The sequence below is a fragment of the Lobosporangium transversale genome (assembly GCF_002105155.1).
Source record: "Lobosporangium transversale strain NRRL 3116 chromosome Unknown BCR41scaffold_33, whole genome shotgun sequence".
NCBI classification, from domain to species: Eukaryota; Fungi; Mortierellomycota; class Mortierellomycetes; order Mortierellales; family Mortierellaceae; genus Lobosporangium; species Lobosporangium transversale.
The window spans coordinates 12,587-26,295 of NW_019029011.1; the positions used below are offsets into that span (position 1 = coordinate 12,587).

Sequence of the window (13,709 nt, forward strand, 5' to 3'; positions counted from 1 at the left end):
CTCCGTATCCTGTGCTTGGAGGGGGGTACATCATCCCTGATGAGGATCCTCCCGATGGTAGTGCTCCATAAGGTGCAGATGCAGGTGGAGGATAGCCTGAAGTCCCACCGGCAACGCCTGGATAAGTAGATGGTGGTGGTGGTCCAGGAGGAGGAGCATAGGATCCTTGTTGATATTGAGAATTTTGGGGAGGAGGCGAAGTGGGTGGAGGAAAACCGCCGTAACCGTTTTGTTGATTCTGATTCTGGTTCTGGTATGGATTCGGATACATCTTGGAGGTCCGGTTATTTAAATCAAGAAAGAAGGAGAAACGTCTCTTCACAAAGGAAGAGAAGGAAAAGGGAAAAAGGATGTAGAGAGGAAAGAAAAAAGAAAGAGTTTTCGCGCGCTGTGTCTTTTTTATGCGGGAAATAGATGAAGTTGACAGAAAACATGTTTGCTCACTAGCATTATGAAGTCGTGACTGGCTTCACTAGTTTGACAACTTTTCAAAGCCTATCAAAGAGATGTTTAGAATGGAAAAGGCTCCATATCTTTGCTTTGAAAAGAGGTAGATACTTCTTTAAGAGTCCCTCTTCTTTATTCTTTTTTTTTTTTTTTTTTTTTTTTCTTTTCTTTTCTTTTCTTTTCTTTTCCGGGAATCAGAATTGAAAGTTGGAGAAAAGACTTTCTAGGCTCCTTTCCCATGCTTCCTCTTCAATCAAACAAGAGGCTGAGCAGCATTCTGAGAAAAAAAAAAAAAAAAAAAGCCACTTCGACACACACACACAGCCAGTTCATTATTACATTAAATCTCTTTCTGTTTCTGAGTTGGTACATCTTTGTCTTTTTGCTTTTTCACTTTTGCTGTGCAAACCTTCACTTATTGACATATATTGTACGAATATCTCATGCATTCAATTGGTATGAGCTTGTCTTTTGTTTTTATGTTTTTTTTTTTTTTTTTTTAAAAAAAAAAAAAAAAAAATGCTACAGAGTCTAGTTAGTGGGTGCACTATATCCCAAGCCCAATTCTGGGTACTGTGAGGGAACCTCCTCCAGAAAAGGAGTCAATCTTGACAAATCCAATGGTACAGGGGTTCCTAACCAGGCAGCTCTTGAAGAATGATCCTCGATTTCTTGCTTTGTCAAGGGGTGAATCAAGATGGAATGAGCGCCTCGGTTCAATACAAACCAAGAATAGCACCTTGCAAAATCTTCTCGAGCACACCAAACTTCAAAACTTCCAACAGGATGAGGTCCTCGAGGAACTGTGTTAATTCCATTCTTCAATGGGACCACCCCCTTAAAGAAGCCTTCTTTCACAAGTTGTAAGATCCGTTCTCGAAGCTTCACTGCGCTCTCATAAGATGCTACATTGGTTTGGAACCAATAGACATGGAAGTGAAACTCTTTGATTTCATTGTCGTACTCGGATTGGAGGTTATTGGAGGAGATATTATGTTGTTGTTGTTGTTGAGACGATGATGAAGATGAAGAGGGGTGAAGAGAGGAACTTGGAGTTTGACCAGACATGAGCTGCATTGTATGTAATATGTGAATATGTGTGTATGTTCTTTGTTCCTGAATAAAAAGGAGGTGGAAGAAAAGAAAGAGAAAGAGAAAGAGAAAGAGAAAGAGAGAGAGGAGAGAGGGATAAGAATGAATCGTGCGAAAAAGAAAAAAGATTTGTTATCAGATGTTGTACCAGGTCGAAAGTCAAATTTGGACAACTTTTTCTTTTTTGTGCACACATGCGTGCATGCAGAATTGACAAATCAAGACATTCCCTTTCTTTCACACGCTATTCCACATCTCCCATCCGGATCCTGCCTTCAAGTAGGAGAGGGAAAATACTACCAGAGTGTTACCATCGATTTCTGGGCATTAAAACTTAGTCAAGCGGGTCTAATTAAATGACCCTACGCCTGAAATGCTCCTATCCATCCCTTGAACCTCAAATCCATATTTGGGCTCATTCCTTTTCTTCATCCTTGTTTACAATGATGGAATGTCCTGGCAGTGTCACAGGCGAATAGTTGAACAACCTTTTTTATACCAACTACCAACTGAACCTTTTAACTCAATTTTTTTTTTTTTTTTATCTGATGGGTTTCACAACTGTTGCTACGCAATTTTTTATACACTATATCACACTAAATAATTCCAGCACAACAAAAGACGTTGAATTAATAGCAAAAAAGCAAACGCAAAATAACAATAGTAAGCGGGAAAATATAATAGAAAATAAAAAATAAAAAATAATAAAAACACGCAAGGGGATCATTAACGTGTGAACAATAACATCTTTGTTCTTTATAGCACTCGTTCATTCATTCATTGCTTCAGCTTGGCTCAGCTTGGCTCAGCTCAGAAAAATCCACGGTTACCACCTGAACTTGAGAGTGAATTAATGTTACTAAGCTGAGGTCCTGCTTGCATGCGCAGCGATGAAATACGTTGTTCTTCCCGCTGTAGCTGCTCCATCCTATGCTGCTGTACCTTGAGCATGTGCTGTGCTGCAAGCAGCTGATCCGAGTACAGCGTACCTGCATTGGTGATTCTGATGAAGAAAAAAAAAAAAAAAAAAAAAAAAAAAAACAATTCTTAGCCAAAACAGAAAATATTAAATGGTAAAAAAAAAAAAAAAAAAAAAAAAACAAAGAAATAAAATGAATTGTTGATAACCTACGTTCCCTGCACTGCTTTGGTCAGAATCTTCATTGGCCCAGCAATTGGAGTTGGAAGATGTGCTGCTGAGTTACTTTCCTCTTCATGAAGAATAGCATGCCTACGCATAGTCACTCGCAGGATTTTGCCTAAAGGGAACATAACAAGGAAACAAAACGAATTATTAAACAACAGAAAGGTCTTTTTTTTTTTTTTTTTTTTTTTTTTTTTTCCTTCGGTGTTTTGTCGTTAACAAACTCTGTGAATCTATTTTTTTTTTCTTTTCTTTTTTTATTGGTACAATACCATTATCAGCCTTCTTTCCATGCAAGTTTTCAATAGCTGCAATACCAGCTGCCTTCCGTGCATAAGTTACTTGAGAAAATCCATTGATACAGATACAGGATCTGATCTCACCAAATCTCGAACATACATACTAATAAACAATAAAATCGTTTCAAAGCAATAGCATATTAGCCATATTGTGGAAGCTGAGGACACTAAAAAAAAAAAAAAAAAAAGGGCTATCGATGCAAGCATGAGGTCACACTGAAATAACTCCAAGTTTGGTTTTTTGATATTTTACCTTGACATCCTCTGCTGTGGTGCCAGGGTCCAGGTTCTCAATCTCGATCGTCACAGGACCACTCTCTCCACGAAATGTGACGCTTGAATTGGGTGCAGATCCCTTGATGGACAGATTGCTGTCTTCCATATCCATGTCCATATCCATGGAGGATGTAGCTCTAGCCACATCAGATATTCTATTAGCTTGCTGCTGAGAATACTGTGTCTGCTGTTGCTGCTGCTGTTGCTGCTGCTGCTGTTGCTGCTGCTGTTGTTGTTGTTGTTGTTGTTGTTGTTGTTGTTGTTGTTGTTGTTGTTGTTGATGCTGATGTTGATGCTGGTTCTGTTGATACTGTTGCTGCTGGTGATGTTGTTGCGATTGTTGTGGTCTATTGGTCTGACTATCCTGGTATACTCTCTGCTCCGAGGCTCTAGGGCTGACGCCACGTCTCTGGATAGTATCGCGACCGCTGTTGTTGTTATTGTTGCCTCGTCCATTACTGTTTCCAGGTCCACCACGAGGTTCATTGTAGCCATCTGCTCCGCCTCCATTACCACTTCCGCGCCTGTCACCAGGAGCAAATCTATCATATCTATCACGATCATTCCTATAGCCCCTATCGTTCCTCTCATTAGAACGATAGTAATCTCCACCGCGGCTTCCACTTGATGAAGACATTTCTGGACCACCGGGATTTCTAGGTCCTGTAGGAATACGTTCGTCTTCATACGGACTGCTGTCCCTATGACGATCAACGTTATTTCTATTGTTGTTACCATTGTCGCTGTTGCTGTTAAGGTTACGACGGTCATTGTGATTGGTCGTAAGGGTTAATTTTTGAGCTTGCACTGGTGCCGCTTTTGGTACTCCTCCCCTTACTCCTGATGTAGTTGACGATGAAACATTCTCTCGTTTAACAGACTGTGTTGTAACAAGGCGCAAAGGTGCAGTTGTCATGGGCCTATCAATTCCTTCTTGTTCATCATCTCCTGATGATCCCTTTTGCTTGTTCTGCTTATTCTTATAATTGGTCGTAAACAGTTTTAAGGATGTGGCAGGCTTGGGAATATACCCCGCTGTGAATATCTGAGTCACCGGTGCTGTGGCAGCCTTGTACGATTCCGTGAACAGTGCAGTTTCTTTCTTCACAATGGCTGGGCGCTATTCAGTGAAGAATGATTAAATAATAATAAAAGCCATGGGTGAGATGAATAAAAGCACATTTTTGCTTGATGTCTCCTGATGACACTTAATTCTAATATAATGAGGACAAAACAGGACATGTGCATCACTCATTGCTCTCATCATAAGGTTTGTAAAAAAAAAAAAAAAAAAAACTGTTCATGATCTCAGCAAGCGAGAAGAGAAGGGGCTTACAGCATATGGTGAGCTAGCCTTAGCTTTGGCTTTGCCAGTCTTAATGCCCTTCTCAGTCCTGATGGCGGCACTCTTAGTTTGGATTCCAACATTTCCACCTTTCTTTGGCTTGGCTGTTGTCGCTGCTGGTGTTTTGGATTTTTTCTTCTCCTGACGTTCTGTCTTGATGATTTCGTCCAGACTCAGATCAATTCGATTCATGGCGGAAATAAAAGATGATGGAAAAGGAAAAGTTTTTTTTTTTAATTGTTTATTCCCTATTTCTTGATTTTGTTTTTAGTGGATTTGGTAGGAGAAGGAAGGATGCAATGTTATGGTATTCCTTGCTTGCTTGATAGGAAGTCTGCCAAATGGTTTTAGTGACTGGAGTAGATTGTCTGTATTTACCACGCGAGAAAAAAAAAAAAAAAAAAAAAAAAAAAAGTCATCTATCCTTGATCCTTGACGCACAAATCCCAAGCCCCACCAGCTGAACAATGTGTGCAATATTTTTTACATGTGGAATTCTGGTGTTAAGGGGTCCAATCAACGCCACCCTAAATGAAACATGTCGTTTGTACAAGCACCAGACAGTAAAACGAACATGGAACAGTAAGTTCAATTACTGCCAGGGGGACGAAGACAAGGAAGTAGATGATCTGGATGGATCGTAGTAGGGGTCTTGTGCAGACATGTGGACAATATGAAGTTATCTGATCTCGAGTATACACTTTTGCATCATGTTTCCAAACCATCTTTTTTTTATTTTTTTGTCATGGTGGAGGTATAGGAGATATAATCCTGAACTAAGTCTTCAAATGAATTCTATAAACATTTATATATCCACATTCATTGTCTCATGACAACATCCGATACCTATTTACTAAAAAGAAAGGTATTTGATGATCCATACCTTTTCTCTCTTTTTTTTTTTTTTTTTTTTTTTTTTTTTTGAAAAGTTGTTGCCTTACATAAAAAAAAGTAAGTTAAAAAAATCAATCTTAAAACCATGTTCGTAGTCAAGGTCAAGACCAAGTCAAGTCTGATCAAGTCTAGCTAGGTTAAATAAAAAAAAAATAAAAATATATATATATATATATATATATAGTAAAAGGTTCATGAACGCGCGCCATAAAAGATAGCTCGCTCTCCTAGGGAGGTTTTCCTACAGAATCTAGAGAGCCGCGCTTTGACTGATTGTCTGTTAATATATATCATTTATGATCGAACATTAAGACAACTCCGTAACTTAACCTCAGGCTTTAGGGATGAGGAAAAAAAACAAAAAACTTAAAACCATATCGCTTCTTTCGTTCTTATTAAGTGTATGTGTACATGTATATAAAATCATGCATTATCGGATATGCCCTTATCCACTCAAGCATGAGTTTTTTTTTTTTTTTTTTTTTTTCACAACAGATCTAAAGGATCGGATTCCGATTCGCTAACACGGATGGATGCATTCAAATGAATTACAGGAACACAAAAAAAAAAAAAAAAAAAAAAAGAAGTAGAGCTAGGCTAGTCTATTCTTAATGAGTAAAAAAAAAAAAAAAAAAAAAAAAAGAGCAAATGGATGTGTGCAGGGTCATGAGTTGCATATTTGTACATGTATATTTGTTTTCATATATCCAACATGCAGTTATTGTTTAGTCCTTAGTTTTTTTATACTCAATAACACAAAAGAGCAATGAAGAATCAACGCATGAGCAGCATGAGGGCGCAATGACCATTACAGCCTTCACAATCCAAAAGCCTTCATTATCTTCATCTATCGGTTATTTGAATCAAGGAACGCTTCCGACTTGTCCAACAGCCAAGAGCCAACAAAGCTTTGTTTTATTTCCCATGGAGACAGCAATTGAGTGAACAGAGACGCCACATGATGACAAAGAAGAGAGGGAGGTGGAAAAGGAAAGAGAAAGAAAGGGAACACAGGATGGAGCGTGTGATAGTTTGGTCCACCAATAAACGGTGCCACCTTTCCTATCCTTACAGATCAAAAACCTTCTTTCCAGCAATCCAACAATGTTCCTGGGAACAAAAACGCGTGCGTTGAATGTTAGGATGGCCCTAAAGATTGAAAGAAAGAAATGCTTTATATATTATATATAATACCGTATTGTATCTTCATATACTTTCATCTGTGAAATTACTGTGCGAAAACATCTAGAGCCACGGCGTTACGCGTGTATAGATTATATTCATTGTAGATTATAGATCTGTAAGTTTTCTTTCAAAATCTCCCAATACCTGCCTCCTCCATCCTATTGATCTCGTAGTCCATAGACACTTGATTATACGAAACATTATATAAATATCTCATTAGCAATATCATCATCACTATCGTTTAATGTTTAAAATCGTAGACTATCAAGTCTCATCGATGATAAAATAGAAGAGCAAACAGAACTTTATTTCCCATCGATGTGTAGGCAATATTTAGGATCTTTAAAAAAGAGTGAATTCACACGACGGCCCAACCTCGTCCGCACGGATCTAGTAGGGCAAATCTCAAGAAAAATGAGGGCGAAGAATGAAAAAAAAAAAAAAAAAAAAAAAAAAAAAAAAAAAAAAAAAAAAAAGTTAGATCATCCTATTCGTTCCTCCTCTTCGCATTAAAAAAAAAAAAAAAAAAAAAAAAAAAAGGATTTACTTCGGGGTCTATTTTCCCATGCAGGACCAAGGGAAGAGTTAAGAGAATTAGATTCTTGTATTCATGAGAAATACAGGTGGGACAAATTAAAACATGCATCTAATCATCCTCACTTTGTGCTTGAGAAGAGCAGTTTAACTGATGGCTCGTTGATTCACTCCAACCCCTCTTCTACTTCATTTTCCTTCATTTTCTTGTAGTATTAGATACACTTGATACCGCCGGAGATGGCAACCAGAAGAGATAAGAATGCCGCTTGTTCAGTGACCTTGATCATATGGTCACACATACGCACACCATTTATTCTCCTCCTTCGGACTTGTTCATACACAAGTTTAGCTGGGATTCTAATGTCACTCTTCTTTACTATTGCTGTTGTTATTGTTTTATTCTCGCATGTGTGATAGTATATTTATATATATATATAATAAATAACATGTAAATATACATGTACAAGAGTTCTAGCCCACCATTGTTGTTGCAGCGTGGCAAATTCTTGGGAAAAAGAGTGAGCTGGATTCGTGTGAACAGCAGGTTTGATTGGATGGGACGCAAAAAGTACATGGAGCAGTGTTAGGGCTCCTCTTCACTTCTCTCGGACATGAACATGGATCCAAACAAACAAAAAAAAAAAAAAAAAAAAAAAAAAAAACACAGCAGTAGCTATACACAATAGCACAAAGGCTCCATCGATGCAATGTTTAATTTGATGCATCTGTTGCTTGTCTGGTCCTACATACCCTGTCCATTTTGTCCACTCGCCTTCCGTTTTCGCTCAACTTGTTGACATCGCGTGCATTCATCCATATATATACAAATAAAACACTTTTATACTAACGAAGAGAGCAAGGAAGGAAATGAGGGAAAGCATTGAGTAGGCCTGTTTAATGGATCTCTTTTTGAGTTTAGAGTGGAATGATCATCGGTGACCCTTTAGGGCTGAAAATACAGATGTAAAGAAGACTACCCACGTTTGCCATGTTGCAAATGTTATGCAAAACTTTAGGTTGATTAAATGGTTTACAATAATAAAATAAAGTGTACCAACATTTATTAGCATTTCAGTGGTAATGGGCTGGCATCGTTCAATTCATTTGTTCCTAGAACCATTTCCTATATACCTCCAACTCCTTTTTTTTTTCTATTGGACATCGTAAGTAAGCCATGAAAAAGCAGGGATAAGAAGGCTCCTTTGGAATTACTCCTGCTTACTCTAAAGACTTTGTTAGGGAACTTTTCTTTGTCAGCACATCAGGCAAGAATATAACAACCATTAAAACTAAAGGTGTGATCGAAACTTGGCTAATTTTTGTTATGTTAAACCTCCATATTGTATTCCTTTCCTCAAAGCAAAAAAAAAAAAAAAAAAAAAAAGATGCTCAACTGGACTCGATATCTTTTTTAATCCTATCCCTCCCCTATAGAAAGTTCTTTCCTTTTTATTCCACTGTCACGCGGTACAAGAACCATTCAGGGAAAGTTGTATGGATAAAAAGAATGGTAGAGAGCCATTGCCTATTACTTTTTTGGCTTTTGTATTACGCAAAATGAGAATCTTTTTTACTTTCTCGTTTTACTATTCGTCAGCCCTTATTTGAATTGGACAGAAACAATACAATATTTCTTTATATTCTTCGTTGGCTAATAGCTACTCACACTTTAATCTTATGGAACCATTCCGATTCGCTTTTATTTAGTGTGTCCTTTGTTTGTTTTCTTTTGTTAAACACTCAACTTTACTCAAACAAGGGAAGAGAGAACACATTTGCATGGCATGTATCCAAAAGGACAGTTGTATGCAACGTTTGTGCATTGCATTCTGCATCAAATATATTTTTTTTTTTTTTTTTTTTTTTTTTTGCAACAGTAGCAGATTCTGAGGGAGGGAATTGCTATGAGGGTGATTTGGCTGTAGGAATTATAAACTTCTTTGTCGTGAGTCTTTGCTGTTTATGCATCCAACATTTATATTGAACTAAACAAGTTGTATATATATATACATATAAATGAGATTTCTCGGGAATATGAGCCCACCTATCCAATTCAAATCCCGGCTTTTTTTTTTTTTAAAAAAAAAAAAAAAAAAAAAAAAAAAAAAAAATTCGGCTTTTCTCTACGGCCTGGCTCTACTTTTGAGCAGAGGAATGAGAAGCCAGTGATCGGAGCAAATGAAAGGCCCTTAGGGTGATAAACTATCAAAGGAAAAGGAGCATTGATAGTCTACTTGGTCACGCACTTTTCATTCTTTTTCTCCTCCAATAGACCTTCTCAATCGGAACTAGAATCCGTGTTCATCATTAAATAAAACAGTATATATATAATAATAAAACATAAAACACTTCTTTCAAACTAACCCTACATTACCTCCCTCCTTTAAATGTTTGAAGGACGACTTGAAGAAAAATAAAAAAAAACACTGATTTTGCTTGCGTACACAAAACATGTCAGCATTCTTGGCCATTTTTTTGTGCACGCAGTAGTCAGAGAGGGAAAAGTGAAAAAAATATGAGCACAAAGATAGATACAAAGATGGAGACAGAGTGGCAAAAAAAACTTTTTAAATTGTAATATGTAAATGATAAAGAGTAGACAAAATAAGCTATTAAACAATATATATATATATATATATTATAAATATATATAATAAAATCAATATATATCTGGGGCTTTAATTGGCTAATCCTTTCAATTGAATATCATTACTCAAAAGTATATCTCTAGTTAAGTTAACTTCCCTCCCGGCTAAAATAATCGAGGTGCTAGACCTTTCAGTTAGGGTCTATCGATCTTGACCAAATGCCCAAATGCATGTATACGTTGCTAATGCACAAATTCACAGAAGAAAAGCTGTCAATGTACGCTGATATGAGTAGGGATAGGATAGTAGACATGTGGGTGGGTCTTATGTCCTTTTGGACCGAATACATAGAACAGAATACAGTAAAAGGTTTCTTATGGTCTTTAATTATGATTAAAACGTGATTTATCAGAATGAATGTAGAATGAGTTGCTGAGATGATCATCTGAGAGATGAAGTATGATGTTGATGAGGTCAAAAAAAAAAAAAGGTAGTGGAAGACAACAACGTTGGATATTGAACGAATACATCGATGTATTCGTATTATGAAAATGAAACATCTTTTCGTGTTTTCTGGTCTGGCCTGGCAAAGTGTCCAGTTGGACAGTTGGACAGTCTGAAAATGGAAGGAAGTAATTTGTCCGTTTGGATTTGAAAATTGACCAACTGACCCTCTGTTCCAAAGATGGAAACTGCTATCAACATGCCAACACAATCTCAAAAAGTGCTCTCTTCTTCCCTCATCTCACAAGCAAATCGAAAATCAACATTACTATCATTTCCTTTTCAAATGGACAGACACTTTACTGTACGCTTCTTTACTCTCTCTCACTGAATAAATTAAAGCAGGAAAACAAAAAAAAAAAAAAAAAAAAAAAAAGAGTCCGAGCTCAAGGTAACAATAACCGGACTGACTAAAGGAATCGATCGTCTGCCTGCCTTTACTGCTTCATACTCTCAATAGGAACAACAATTCAACCGCCATATTCGATTTATTTGATTACTTGAATATAAACAGCAGCTAGTCCAATAACACGGCATACACATTTATATTTGGGTACTTATAAAAGGCGCTCTTCCCCCGAAGTTGTTGATTCCTTGTCTATGACCTTCCTCCTCTTTTCTGTCCTTCTCTTCTCGATTTTTTCCCTTAGGCTCTAATTTTGTACTTTTTTTTTTTTTTTTTTTTTTTTTTTTACGGCTTATTCTCACTCTCTATCCTCTCTTCTCTTAGTAGACCCAACTTTATATTATTATTTATTCCGATCCATGTCTGATCAAAAAGCAGAGCATCATGTCTCCGAAAAGGGGTACAATGACGAGAAATACGATATCGAACGCTCGTCTATTGTCCTTGAGGAAGAGGAGAACTCTCCTATCCCCGAAGTCGCCGCCATCGTTTCCAACAAGGATGACCCTAGTACTCCTGTTATGACCTTTCGTTTCTGGGTCATGGCTGTCCTTTTCTCCATCCTTCTTTCTTTTTTTAACCAGTTCTTGTAAGTCAACGGCAGTTAAAACTTCTTCCATCCCAAAATCTCGAGTTCTGCTGATTGCATAAATGTTTCAAATGAATTGACGCCTCATTTTTCTATTTTTTATTTTAATACTATTTATGCATCCTTTGTAGTTGGTTCCGGACACAGCCCATGACCATCACTACTTTGGTCATCCAATTACTGTCATATCCCTTTGGCAAGTTCTTGGCTCGTGTTCTCCCTGCTGGCCCTCTTAACCCCGGCCCTTTCAACATCAAAGAGCACGTCTTAGTTGCCTTGACCGCCAACTGTGCTGGTGGTACTGCCTATGCTGTCGATATCATTGTCATCCAGAAGGTCTTCTATGCCCAAGACTTTGGCTTTCTTGCCAATTTCCTCCTTATCCTCTGCACCCAGATGTTAGGCTATGGTATGGCTGGTGTCCTCCGCCGTTACCTTGTCTACCCTGCTGCTATGATCTGGCCCGCCAATTTGGTCCAGGTTGCCCTGTTTAATACTTTGCACAAGGAGGAAGAACTTGCTCCTGGTCAGTGGTCTCGCTTCAGATTCTTCCTGGTCGCCACCTTTGCTATGTTCTGTTACCAGTGGATTCCAGGTTTCCTTTTCCCTGTCCTCAGTTCTATTGCCTGGATCTGCTGGATCAAGCCTGACAACTTGGTTCTCTCCCAGATCACTGGTGCTGGTGGTCTCGGATTTGGTGCCATTTCTCTTGACTGGAACAACATCGTTGCCTTCTTGGGCTCACCTTTAATTGTTCCTTGGTGGGCCCAGGTTAATATTGCTCTTGGCTTTTTCTTGATTGCCTGGGTCATGGTTCCTATCGCGTACTACACTAATCTCTGGGATGCCAAGAAGTTCCCCATCCTCACTCCTCATCTATTTCAGGAGAACGGTCGCGGATACGACGTCTCCGCTATCCTTACTGACAATGTTTTGGATGAGAAAAAGTACCAGGAATATGGTCCTCTCCGTATCTCGACCTTCTTTGCCTTGACCTATGGTATCGGTTTCGCTGGTCTTTCCTCTATGATCACTCATACCTGGTTGTATCATCGCCAAAAGTTGGTTGCGCAGTGGAAGCAATCTCGTGATCATTCTGAAGATATCCATCACAAGTTGATGCAGGCCTATCCTGAGGTTCCTGACTGGTGGTACGGTACTCTCTTTATTGTCATGACCATTATTGCCGTTATCACTTGCGAGGTCTGGGACTATAAACTTCCATGGTGGGGCGTAATTTTGGCTGTCGCTCTTGCTGCTTTCTTCGCGCTTCCTGTGGGCTTGATCCAGGCCATTACAAATCAGCAGCCTGGCCTTAATATTATTACCGAGTACGTTATCGGTTATATCCTTCCCGGGCGTCCTATCGCTAATGTTACCTTTAAGACCCTTGGTTATATCTCCATGGCCCAGGCTATGACTTTTACATCCGATCTCAAGCTGGGTCACTACATGAAGGTCCCACCACGCGCCATGTTCTGGGCTCAGCTTCTTGGCACCGTCATTGCTGGCTTGGTCAACTTGTTGACTGCCAACTGGTTGTTGAGGACCCAAAAGGATGTCTGTACTGAAAACAATGCCCTTTTCTCCTGCCCTTCTGCCAACACTTTCTATTCTGCTTCTGTCATTTGGGGTGTTATCTCGCCTAATCGTATGTTCGGCTCCATATCCATTTACAATGCCATCAACTATTTCTTCTTGATTGGTTTCGTGCTCCCCATCCCATTTTACTATTTGAAAAAGCTGTACCCTCAGAGTTGGTTGGAATATGTCCACATCCCAGTCTTATTGGCCGCTACCGGAATGATGCCTCCAGCACAGGCATACCATTATACCAATTGGTTAGCTCTCGGGTTTGCTTTCCAATTCTTTGCTCGTCGTTATCATCCAGAATGGCATCTACGATTTACATATGTGCTATCAGCGGCTTTTGATTCCGGTGTGGCGTTTATGGTCTTGCTGTCATTCTTTATCTTCACGATCCGTGATGCAGCCATGGTAGATTGGTGGGGTACTCGCTCTGATCTGTGTCCATTGGAAAAAAAGCCTTACTATCCTGCGGCTCCCGCTCCACCAAAGCCAGCTGCTTAGGAAACAAATAAAAAATAATGGTAGTACTATTAGTAATAAAAATGTCAAGTATATATTTGTTCATATGCGAAGTTATTCTTCTACAGTTTAGTTTATTGGTATTGTAATAGAGGAAAAGCTCGATTTCATTAATCTAACGTGATATGTTTGTATATAATATATTCGTCTTTGCAACTTAATTTTTTCGGATGCAGTGCCGAAACTATATCTTAAAAAACCCTTGGATCTGACTGGATGTTGATTTCATTAGTCTAACTCGTTATCTTTCGTTCATGAAGCATGCACCATGGTCGAAGCGCTAAAGCGTTGAGC

General features: G+C 38.7%; 2 protein-coding genes across 2 annotated transcripts; one reads left to right on the plus strand and one right to left on the minus strand.

Moving 5' to 3' along the window:
• Positions 1-978: 978 nt before the first annotated feature.
• On the minus strand, positions 979-1,515 carry BCR41DRAFT_398620 (DOPA-like domain-containing protein; the record flags this gene model as incomplete). The annotated part of the gene is made up of 1 exon (XM_022028982.1): positions 979-1,515. One exon carries the CDS (start codon positions 1,513-1,515, stop codon positions 979-981), a length of 537 nt encoding a protein of 178 aa, XP_021878908.1.
• A 9,561-nt stretch (positions 1,516-11,076) lies between these two features.
• Positions 11,077-13,397, plus strand: BCR41DRAFT_339138 (OPT family small oligopeptide transporter; the record flags this gene model as incomplete). Its single annotated transcript, XM_022022143.1, has 2 exons — positions 11,077-11,306; positions 11,438-13,397. 2 exons carry the CDS (start codon positions 11,077-11,079, stop codon positions 13,395-13,397), a joined length of 2,190 nt encoding a protein of 729 aa, XP_021878909.1.
• Positions 13,398-13,709: the final 312 nt, after the last annotated feature.